This window comes from Callithrix jacchus, chromosome 16 (genome assembly GCF_049354715.1).
Source record: "Callithrix jacchus isolate 240 chromosome 16, calJac240_pri, whole genome shotgun sequence".
Lineage (NCBI taxonomy): Eukaryota > Metazoa > Chordata > Mammalia > Primates > Cebidae > Callithrix > Callithrix jacchus.
The window spans coordinates 80673722-80686434 of NC_133517.1; the positions used below are offsets into that span (position 1 = coordinate 80673722).

At 38.1% G+C, this 12713-nt stretch overlaps 1 protein-coding gene across 1 annotated transcript in view; it reads left to right on the forward strand.

Moving 5' to 3' along the window:
- Positions 1–9599: 9599 nt before the first annotated feature.
- Positions 9600–12713, forward strand: part of EIF3H (eukaryotic translation initiation factor 3 subunit H) — a 108762-nt gene continuing 105648 nt past the window's right edge. Inside the window, exon 1 of the mRNA XM_002759276.7 lies at positions 9600–9757. Within this exon, the coding sequence (XP_002759322.3) occupies positions 9626–9757 (132 nt within the window). The 5' untranslated portion in view covers positions 9600–9625. The remainder of the gene's footprint in view (positions 9758–12713) is intronic.

Sequence of the window (12713 nt, forward strand, 5' to 3'; positions counted from 1 at the left end):
CCCAAACATGGCAGGAGACAGAGTGCAGAAAGTTATAAAGTAATGGAAGGGCTTCACTTGGAGTATGCCCTTCTCCAGACATATAGATCTATGATAGCATATATTTCCTTCTTGTTTAAAATAATTTAAATTGGCAGGCTGGTCGTGGTGGCTCACACCTGTAATCCCAGCACTTTGGGAGACCAGGCAGGAGGTTCACTTGTGCCCAGGAGTTTGAGGCCAGCCTGAGCAACATTGTGGAACTGCTTCTCTACAAAAAGTACAAAAATTATCCAAGTGTGGTGCTCTATGCCTGTAGTCCCAGATGCTTGGGAGGCTGAGGTGGAAGATCATCTGAGCCGTGCCGGGGGAGCTGAGGCTGCTGTGAGCAGATATTGTGCAACTGCACTCCAGCCTGGGCAACACAGTAAGACACCATCTCGTGTGTGTGTGTGTGTGTGTGTCACACACACACACACACACACACACAATCTTTTGGCTCATCCAAACATAGAATGAGCCAGATGAACCCCCAAATATACACACTTTGTTGTAAATTAACATTCTTTATCATTATAAAATGATGTTTAACAATATTTAGGGGCTCATCTTTGGCGTCCTGACTCTCATTTTACTGCATTGAAAGAGGTTTAAGTGTTTTAGCCAAGTGAGGGAAAGTAGCTCCAATACTGGCTGGTTCTATAATATGGAATGGTCACAGCCTGACTTTCACTGGGTTGTGTTTTTCTAGTGGGTAGAGTTATTATGCCACAAAAGCAGAACTAGTTAGACTGTTTATTTTGTGTTTGCTCACTCAAGTGTGACAGGCTATCCTCTGCTTCCTGTCCCCATGCAGTAATCACACATGGGCAGGGCCCACAGCTTAGTTTGGAAGGCCCTCATCAGCCTTTCTCTTTTTGCCTGTAACTAAATTAGAAATATTTCCAGCAATTACAGAAGTATGCTAAAAACATTAGTTTCTGTGACAGAGAGAATGATGAGCATCTTGTTGGGAATAGCAATTTTATTTTATATAATAAATAGCAAATTTATTTTATATAATAAATAAATATCCATAATGAAATCAACACCCACAATATTGAACTTCCTTATGGGAGGGCAGAAAGACAACTTAACGGTTGTGACCTACCATCTTTGGATGATTAAGTATATTCAGTTTCTCATAATCTGTTATTTACTTTCTCATGCATACTTCAGTTTTATTTTGTTCTTATTTGTCTAGGATCTTAAAGAGAAAGCTTAGATGACACATTTCCTCTTTCTAATGTAGGCAGTTAGCTATAAACTTCCTTCTCAGCACTGATGTATCTGTGCCCCATACATTTTAAGATTTTGTATTTTTATATTAATCTAGTTTAATTTGTGTGTATGTTTTAAATTTTAAAACATACTCACAAAATTTCCTCTTTGATCTGTGGATTATTAGAGGTATGTTGCTCAGTTTCCAAATATTGAGAAAATTTTGTTATCCTGTATATTTTAATTCCTTGTTTAAATCTATTGTGACTTGAGAACATACTATGAATAATTCAATTCAGAAATCGTTTAATTTGTTGAGGTTTAAACTTGCTGAAGTTTGTTTATGGTTCAGGATATGACCTTTATATTCTATGGACACTTGAAAACTGTGTATATTTCATACTTGGAGTATTCCATAAATGCTGATTTGATCCTGTTGGTTGATGGTATTGCTGAGTTCCTTATATCTTTGATGATTTTCTCTCTAGTTGCTCTATCCATTGTTGAGAGAGGGAGTTAACATCTCTATCCATAATTATAGATTTGCCCATTTTTCCTTTCAGTAATATGAGTTTTTTCTTCACGTAAGTTCTGATTTCTGTTGGGGCATACACATTTAGAACTCTGGTGTGTACATCGTGATTGACCATTTTATCATTATGTGATGTCTCCTCTGTCTCTGATTATTTTATTTTCTCTGAATATTTCCTTATCTGATATTAATATAGCTGCTCCTGCTTTCTTTTGATTACTGGTTACATGATATATTTTTTCATCATTTTATTTTCATTATACTTATATTACTATGTTTGAAGTGAGTTTCTTATGGACAGCCTATGGATAGATCATGTTTTTATCCATTTATCCATTCATCCAATTGTTTTCCTTTAATTGGTATATTTAAAGCATTTATATTGGCCGGGCATGGTGGCTCATGCCTGTAATCCCACCACTTTGGGAGGCTGAGGCAGACAAATCACCTGAGATCAGGAGTTCTAAAGCAGCCTTGACAATATGGCAAGACCACGTCTCTACTAAAAATACAAAAATTAGCCAGGCATGGTGGTGGGCGCCTGTAATCCTAACTACTCTGGAGGCTAAGGCAGGAGAATCACTTGAACTTGGGAGGCAGAGGTTGCAGTGAGCCGAGATTGAGCCATCACACTCCAGCCTGGGCAACAAAGTGAGACTCCGTCTCAGAAAACAAAAAACAAAAACAAAAACAAAAATCAAACAAAAAAACCCCCATTTATATTAGCATAACTGTTAATATATTTGGGCTTAAGATTGCCATTTAAGTTTTTCTCAGTTCATTCTTGCTGCTTTCATTTCTCTCTTTTTCTTCATTCTTGTGGGTTACTTGAACATTTTTAATAATATATTGATTTATTTATGTTATTTTGAGTGTATCTCTTTGTAAAGCTTTTTAGTGGTTTCTCTAGGGATTTCATTACATTTAAATAACTTGTCACAGTTCAGTGTTTGTCATTTTACCAGTTTGAGTGACGTGTAGAAACTGTACCTCTCTATATGGCCCTTAAACATGTCTATTTAAATGTAATTGCCTTAAATATTTCTTCTGCAGACATTAAGAACCATGCTGGACAATCTCATGATTTTTGCTTTAACCATAAAAAATAATTTAGAAAACTCAAGAGGAGAGGGAAAGACTACTATAATTCTCCGTGTTTTAATTTACTGAGTTCTTTCTTCTTTAAAAATGGTTCAAAGTTTTGTTTGTTTCTTGTTTTTGTCGTCTCCTTTCTTTATAACTTCTTTTAGCCATTTTTTCAGAAGAGGTGTGCTGGTGACACATACTCGCAGTGGTTTTTCATCTGAGAATGTCTTGATTTCCCTTTTATTCTTGGAGGATATTTTTGCTGGATATTTGCTTCTCAATAGACATTTTTTTTTCAGCAGTTGAAAAATGTACAATTTCCTTCTGACCTCTGTGGTTTCTAATAAGAAACTCACTTTAATTCTAATTGTTTTTCCTATGTAAGTAAGGTGTTATTTCTTTCTTCTGCCTTCAAGATTTTTTTGGTTTTCAGAAGTTTGACTTTGATATGTCTTGTTATAAATTTCTTTGGGGGTATCCCTTTTGGACTTTGCTAAGCATCTTGAATTCGTAGGTTATGACTTTTGCCCTATTTGGGGTGTTTTCAGTCATTATTTTTTCAAATACCTTTTTACCCCTGCTCTTTTTTTTTTAGACAGTCTCCCTCTGTTACCAGGCTGGAGTACAGTGGTGAGATCTAGGCTCACTGCAACCTCCGCCTCCCGGGTTCAAGCAATTCTCCTGTCTCAGCCTCCCAAGTACCTGGGACTACAGGCCCATGCCACCACACACAGCTAGTTTTTGTATTTTTAGTAGAGACAAGGTTTCACCATGTTGACCAGGCTGGTCTCCATCTCCTGACCTCATGATCTGCCCGCCTAGGCCTCCCAAAGCACTGGGATTACAGGAGTGAGCCACCACACCCAGCTGTTGATAGGATTGTTTGATTTTTTTTTTTCTTTTTTTAAGACAGGCTCTCACTTGTCACCCAGGCTGGAGTACAGTGTCGCAATCTTGGCTCACTGCAACCTCCACCTCCCAGGCTTAAGCAATCCTCCTACCTCAGCTTCCCTAGTAGCTGGAACCACAGGCACACGCCACCACTACCCAGCTAATGTTTTGTATTTTTGGTAGAGATGTTTTCTCACAGTTGCCCAAGCTGATCTCACACTCTTGAGTTCAAGCAATCCACCCGCCTCAGCCTCCCAAAGTGCTGTGAGCCACCACACCTGGCCTGTTGTTTTTTTTCTTTTAGTTCCACAGTTCTCCAAGGCTCTGTTCATTTTTTGTGCCAGTCTATTTTTTTATTATGATAAGATATATTTAACATTTAATTGTTGTGAAACTAGAGTAAAATTTTAAAAAATCAAAAAAATATATGTAACATAAATGTTAACATTTAAACTCCCACGAATGTTCAATTCAGTGCCATTAAGTACATTTACATTGTTCTTCAACAATATCACTATATCTCCAGAACTTTCCCTCATCCCAAACTGAAACTTGGTACCCATTATATAATAATTCCCTAGTTCTCCACCATCCCAGGTGCTGATAAACACTATTCTACTTTCTTTCTTGATGAATGCTACTGTTCTGGAAATACCATCATTGAAATAATACAATATTTGTTCTATTGTGGCCAGCTTATTTCACTTAGCATAATGTGTTCAGGCTTCATCTATGTTATAGCATGCATTAGAATTTAATTCCTTTCTAAGGCTGAATAATATTCCATCGGATGCTGTATTAGTTTGTTCTCAGGCTGCTGTAAAGAACTCCCTGAGTCTGGGTAATTTATAAAGGAAAGAGGTTTAATTGACTCACAGTTCCACATGGCTAGGGAGACCTCAGGAAACTTACAATCATGGTGGAAGGGGAAGCAAACACATGGTGGCAGGAGAGAGAAGTGTTGAACAAAAGGAGAAAGCCTGTTATAAAACTGTCAGTTCTCATGGCAACTCACTCACTATCATGAGAACAGCATGGGGATAATTGCCCCCTTGATTCAATTACATCCCACTGGGTCCCTCCCATGTTATGGGATTATGGAAACTACAATTCAAGATGAAATTTGGGTGGGGACATAGCCAAACCATATTGTATGTATATTCCACATTTTGTTTATCCATTCATCAGCTAATGGGCATTTGAATTGTTTCCATTTTTTGGCTATTGTGAGTAGTGAGGTTATAAATGTCAATGTACAAATATCTGTTTGCATTTCCACTTTGAATTCTTTTGGATATATACCTTAAAGGGCAATTGCTGGATCATTTGGTAATGCTATGTTTAATTTTTGAGGCACTGACATATTGTTTTCCACAATGGTACATCATTTCATATGCTGTTAAGCTGCTGTACAGACTAGGTCATTTCTATCAGTCTATCTCTGTTTTACCGACCTCTTTCTTTTTTCCTTTTGATTCTGCTGTTTAGCCCCTTCATTGAGTTTTTAATTTTGGTTATTGTACTTTTTAGGTTCTAAATTTCCATTTGTTCTTTTTGTTTTTTCTTTCCTTTCCAACTTTTATTTTAGGTTTAAAGCGTACATGCACAGGTTTGTTACATGGGAAAATTACAAATAATTTTGACATCCAGGTAATTATTTTAATACTTGATAGGTAGTTTTTCAATCTTCACTCTCCTCCCATCCTCCACCCTCAAATAGGCCCCAGTATCCATTATTCCTTTTTTTGTCATGTGTACTCAGTGTTTAGCTCCCAGTTATAAGTAAGAACATGTGGTATTTGGTTTTCTGTTTCTATGTCAATTCACTTAGGAAACATCCTCCAACTCACCCATGTTGCTGCAAAGGCCATGGTCTCATTTTTTGTATAGCTTCACAGTATTGCACACTGTATATGTACTACATTTCTTTATCCAATCCACCACTGATGGTCATCTAGGTTGATTCCAGGTCCTTGCTATTGTGAATAATGCTGTGATGAACATATATGTGCATGTGTCTTTACAGTAGAATGATTTATATTCCTTTGAACATATATACAGTAGTAAGATTGCTGGGTCAGGACTGGCCTGGTGGCTCACACCTGTAATCCCAGCACTTTGGGAAGCTGAGGTGGGTAGATCACGAGGTCAAGAGATCGAAACCATCCTGGCCAAGATGGTAAAACCCCATCTCTACTTAAACTATAAAAATTAGCTGCGTGTGGTGGTGCACACCTCTAGTCCCAGCTACTCAGGAGGCTGAGACAGGAGAATCACTTGAACCCAGGAGGTGGAGGTTGCAGCAAGCTGAGATCGTGTCACTATACTCCAGCCTGGTGACAGAGCAAGACTCTGTCTCAAAAAAAAAAAAAAAATGCTGGGTCAAATGATACTTCTATTTTAAGTTCTTTGAGAAATCTCCAGACTGCTTTCCATAGCAGCTAAACTAATTTACATTCCAACCAGTGGTGTACAAGCTTTCCTATTTCTCTGAAACCTCACCAACGTTATTTTTTTACTTTTTAATTATAGCCATTCTGACTGCTGTGAAATGTTTTTATAGCCATTCTGACTGGTGTGAGATGACTGGTGGATTGTGCCAGTTCCAAGCTCACCTTTCTATACAATGATTTGCATTTAGTAATATTGAACATTTTTTCATATGCTTGTTGGTGATGTGTGTATCTTCTTTCGCTAAGTGTTTATGTCCTTTGCTGGTCCTTATTTATATCTCATATATCTTCGATAAGTTGAATTTGTTTTTTGAAAATTTATTTGTTTCAAGTGTGTTTGTAATTGTTTATTGAAACATTTAATGAGGGCTGCTTTAAAATCTGTCAGCTAATTCTAACTTCTCTGTCATTTCAGTGGCATATATTGATTATCTTGTTTCATCTAGTTTGAGATCATCTAGTCCATGTATGCTTCGGTTCTTGGCGAGATGAATGATTTTTAATTGAAACATAGACATTTGGGTATTTTATTTTTTACTGAACTCTGGACCTTATTGGGACCTTCTGTTTTTGCTGGCTTCCTCTGACACCGTTCTGGCAATACAAGGGCAGGGAATTAGGTCCTTCTTGTTACTTCCTAGAGAGGTTACAGTAACACTGGGCCTCCATTGCCTCACTTGGGAGGTGGTTCTCTGTTGCTAGTAGAGGGATGGGAGTTCCAGATCCTGCTAGACCTTCACTGATACCTCCTTGATGAAAGGGCTAGGAGAGCCTCATTACTGCTCTCTGTGTTGCCCCCACTGACAAATGGGTGACCTCATTACTACTTGGCTGTGATGAAATTCTGGTTAGGCTTCCTCTAACATCACACCTTCGGGGAATAGCATAGGTGCCTCATTACAGTCTGGTAAGGGTGAAACTCCAAGCTCCCCTGACAGTGTGCAGAGAAGAGGATTTTGTTGGAGGTTTCAAGTTTTTTTTTTTGGTCTGCCTGTTGTTGTTTTCAGTCACTGAATGTTAACTCCGGGTCTGGGATATACGTGACAAATAGAAACCTTGGGAAATCACCACCTTGTTGTACTTTGGGTCCTGAGGTCCCTAGCCGGTCTTCTTTCTTCTCCACATTTTTTTTCAGTCTCCTTATGTTTCTTTTATATATAATGTCCAGGCATTTAGTTGTACTAACTAGGCAGAATTGGCAAAAATATATCTACTTCATCTTTCCAGAAATAGAAGTCTGAATTCTGAAAACATTTTGAAGATGGAGTCTATAGGATTTTCTGATGGATCAGAGATAGGGCATGAAAGAAACAGAGTAGTAAAAGATGACAGAAAACGTTTTTGGCCTTATCAACTAGAAGAATGAAGCTGTCATCAAATGAGATAGGGAAGACTATGGGAAGAACATTTTTGGGGATGAGGGTGGTGGTATCTGCAGCTCGATTCTGGAAAGATTGAGAGGTGCCTATTGGAAATTTAGATGGAGATGTTGACTAGGTAGATGAGCATGCTAGTGTGTTCAGTGGAGAGGTCTGGAGAATATAAATCTGGGAATCAGACTATATGTGATTTTTACAGTCCTGAGAATGGATGAGATCACCATAAAAGAGAGCAAAATTAGGGGAAAGAAGATTGTTTAAGGTCTAAATTTTGCTACTCTTCAATATTTAAAGGTGGAAAGGGGTAGAAAAATCAGCAATGGCAACTGAGAATAAAAGAGGTAGCCAGTGAGATGGAAATGAAAGCAGGAATCCAAGAGAAGGAAATGTCATTACTTCTGGGCCCTTTCTAGTCCAGGTGATCATATTGATTATATTGATTTCTTAATTCAAATTCTACTTCATATACTCTGTCTCTCTCTGTCTCTCTCTCTCTGTTCTATCTCTTACATGTAGTCTATTTCATAAAGGGGGCTCACATGAACTGTCTCAGGACAGATGAAAATACCCCATTTTAGTGTGTTTAGCACACATGGCTGGAAAACCTTAGTTGGATATTTTCAAGGACACAAAATTTGCAAAGAAATTTTAAACTTTAGTTTGTAGTTTTATTGTTATGAGGATATTGGTTTTATAATTTTGAAACAAAACTGGGTTATGTATGTTGTAGGATAAAGTAATAAATAAATGTATTATTGTTTATAAGCAGTCTGGCTGTTTTCTGATGCTCATCATTCCAGCTGCCTAGTGGTAGGCAAAAACCTCCAGTCTAGTTCTTTTTTTTTTCACCTGGGTGCAGGTGGGCTAAGGTCGAAAAGGGTGTTAGCCTCCAGTCTAGTTCTTCCATGAGAAATTTTCTTTTTTTTTTTTTTCTTTTTGTGACCTTTCTATTACCAATTTCTAGTGTAATTCTACCAGGATTAACCTTCAACACCTCTAAATTTGTGGACTGTCTCTGTGACCTAGGATGTGGTCTATTTTGATAAATATTTCATATATACTTAAAATGAATGGATATTAACTTTCCATTTTGTGGTGTTGAGAATTTGTAACATATAACTATTTCTTCTCCCAGACTGAAATATAACACCAGATCCCAACGATAAAAACAACAAAACACTTCAAGGCAGGATATGCCGTTTATTGATTTAACTATTTGCCAGTTCTGTGTATATCTTGATTGAATTAATAAGCATTTAAAAAATAAGGGATAGGAAAGAAGTCATTAGGAAGTAGAAAAGAATGTTTTAAATTGCTTATCTAAAAAGGCTCTTACAGTTGGCACATATTCTTTTAAAGACTTGAGATGTGTATTTCAGAATAATGTGTCATAAATCAGCGTGATTTTTAGAAAATGTTCTGTATCAACCTTCAACAATACCTAAAATAACTTCTTTGATACTTATGTAAATATCTACATGAAACTAATAGCAAAAGGCTACTATTTCTGGTAATTCTGGAAAAAGTTTCCATATCTTAATTAATTTCTGTATAATCTAAGTGTTTATACAGGTAGCTATCTAAAATTACGTAAAACAAGCTATGCAATATTGGCTCACCGCTAACAGAATAGTGTCGGGTAAACCACTTCTCAATTTTCTAATATGCACAATGCGAGCTAGTACAGCACTTCATTGCAAAATCAGAAATGAAAGCGTTTTTACGAAAGACACGCTACAAAAATAATGCGAACTGTAACGCTATTATGACCGTTCGCCTAATGGTGAATGATTAAACATTTAAAAACTTTACTTTCATCTTAGATCACTCCATTGGAGAGAGGCAGAAAATGTACGGTAGGCACGCACAAAGGCTACCACCTGGAAAGACGATAAAACTAGAAGAGAGGAGGGAGGCGGGGCCCAATTTTGGCTTCTCCTTCCAGCTCCGCCCGTCGAACGCTAGTCTGCCAGTGACGTCACGCGAGACTTGTACTTCCGCTTCCGGTAACTCATGTTTCTCTTTCTTCCTGTCTGCCTAGAAAGATGGCGTCCCGCAAGGAAGGTACCGGCTCTTCTGCCACCTCTTCCAGTTCCACCGCCGGCGCAGCAGGGAAAGGCAAAGGCAAAGGCGGCTCTGGAGATTCAGCCGTGAAGCAAGTGCAGATAGATGGCCTTGTGAGTGCTGTTTGGTATTCTCTGGCCCACGTGGGGAGCGCAGTTCCCAGCCCCGTCCCGCCCCGCCAGCCGTACTTTCCAGCATTCTGCCCCCGGACTTGGTGTGGCTGGGCCAAAGTTTTTCCCTAGTACCTTTCTCTTTCATCTTCACTTTTTTTCAGAAGACGCGACAACCTTCTCTTATCTTCTATCGGGACAGTTGTGGCTTCAGGAAGGGGGACTGAGAATAGGGTGTGAGTGACAAGTTCCTGGGGTCTTGTTTTGAGTTGCCTGGAGTGGGGATTAGGAGAAAGACTCCTGGAGACAAGCAGCTAACGAAGGTGTCGAGAAGGATTTAGGGACTTAGCAGGGCTCTGGGAAGGAAAGAGTAAGGAAACTCCACTGCTTCCCTGCTGGGATCTGACATCTATAACTTCCCAAATGGAGATGTACTTTGTAGCCACTCTCTTGAGCCTGTACTTCGGCGCTTTAAATGAAACCGCATAATTAGAATGGACTCTTTTGTAGTGTTTATTCAGAAAAACATAAAGTAATATCAAAGAGAAGGACCTAAAATGTATTTAGTAGTTAAGGTTCGTGAACTAGGACATCTAAGGAAATTCTTGATAAGGGAATGGACTTAGCTGGGAAAAGGATAACCTAGAATGAGAAATTTTATTTCTGTTGTTTCGAAGCAAAATACATTTGTATGACATTCTCGTTTTAAAAACATCTTTCCTGCCTCTCTTTTTAAAAAGCATCTTCTCTCTCTTTGATTTTTTTAAAGGTTATTTCCCATTAATGCAGATCTTAGATACTTGCAATAAGGAAGTATTTTAAAATTCATGTGAATATTTTAATTGCACCGTGCTATTTTTAAGTGGAAACTATTCATAATTTAAATCCAGCATATAATTGAATCTGTTGAACTGACTTAGTTAAACTGGATACAAAAGTGTAGCCTAGTGGTTAGGAGCTCATTTAGTCTTCTAGGGTCTTCCACTTAACCAGCTCTGTGACCTTGGGCAAGTTAACCTTTCCAAGCTTTGCTTTTCTCATCTGTCAAGTGGGAATGAGAAGGGTTTATGTCATAGAGTTGTTTGGGTTAAATAAAAAATTTATGTGGTGACCTCTAGCACAGAGTAATCAATGTTACGATTATTAAGAGTTTAACGTCTATGGTTAGCAGAGCTTGAAAGATGCAGGTGAGAGATTAACTTTGGAATGTTTTGCTCTAAGTGTCACTTGTGTAATACGTTGAAAATGCAGTACTATCTGGTCTGTGTACTGGCACTCTGGCTTTCCCTGGCTCATGGGAAGCAGATGTTTGTTCAGGAACAAATGATGTGTCTTTAGAGATTACAAATCTCTAAAGCTGGTGGGTGGACTTAGATTACACTTGTTAAAATAAGTACCACTTACACACTTGGGAAATGTTTATTCCTTAGGAGCACATTTCTTATTAAATTTGTTATGTCACAACAGCACTCTTTGAGTCACTTAGTTTTCAGAGTTGAAAAAGGCAAAAGGTCGGTGGCATTAAATCTATTTGGAGGTCATTTATTCAGTAAATATTTTAGGACATTCTTCTAAGTGCCAAATATTGTCTAACAGGGCAGTGATAAAAGCACATCAGTAACAATTTCCTGGCAACTTTAAGAGGGATTGTTAAAAAGAGACCTGCAGGTGGAGATGGACTGGATCACTTCAAGTTTCACAAGTAGACAGTGGGCTTAGGAAGGTCAAGAGAGTGGTTCTCAATTTCGTGGATTCACAAATTACTGTTTTTTTTATCAGCTCTCTCACAATTGATTAATGCCAAGGAACCCGTTAATCCTGCTCACAGGGGATTGGTTTGTACATGTGAATGTTGATTTACTCATTTACTGTGGAAGATAAACCTTTACAGTGGTGAAAATGCTTATATGTACCACCAAAAGGACCATTTCTGATTACCGAAGCACCTTTGAAATCGGCTAAAAAATCAAGTGACTGGGTGCAGTGGCTCATGCCTGTAATCCCAGCATTTTGGGAGGCCGAGGTGGGCGGATCACGAGATCAAGAGATTGAGACCATTCTGGCCAACATGTTGAAACCCTGTCTCTACTAAAAATACAAAAATTAACTAGGTGTGGTGGCACATGCCTGTAGTCCCAGCTAATTGGGAGGCTGAGGCAGGAGAATTTCTTGAACCCAGGAGGCGGAGGTTGCAGTGAGCCAAGATTGCACCATTGCTCAAAAACAAAAAAAAGATCAAAAGCTTATCAGTGACTCCAAAGTCAATCATGATAAGAGCAGGTAAAGGATTATTTTACTTGAGAATTATTTATATGCAGATTCTTGATGAACTTAGTGAAAGATCTCTTATTGCAGAGTTGCAGTAGTGGGTAACTCTGCTTTTTTTCTCCACCGGTTAGGTAGATATTAGCAAAATAAATTCCTAACAACTTTTCCTCTCTTTGGACATCTGCCTTTCTGTCATTTATATAATTTTAGGCAGCTAGATTATGATGCAGTTGCAGGGTTCCTTTATCTTTTTTGCTCATATTTTAATTGTGAATGGTTTCCAATTATCATAAATCCAGTAGGGAACATTTAAGTAGTATGTTCTTTATGCCATATACTGGGTTAGATACAGTGAATACTGGTTACTCTAAATTTTATTAATGGATGTTTTGTACATGGAGTCATGTACATACTGTCTCTACGTGGAAGGCATAAAGGTGTATTCACCTTTGCCCAAATACAGTTTTAAAAAACTTCCTTAAACTCTGCTCTCCCTTTCTTTCTTTCTTTTTTCTGTCTTGGTTAACAGTGTTACTTTTCGAAAAGCAATGTTACATATTAGCTGAGAGAATCCTGAAGACAGGTTTGGATTCAGATCCTTATTCCAGCAGTAAGCATGACGTTTTGCAAGTTATTAAATTTTCTAGGTCTCAGGTTTATCCTTTGTAAAATGGGGATGATGATAAAGTAC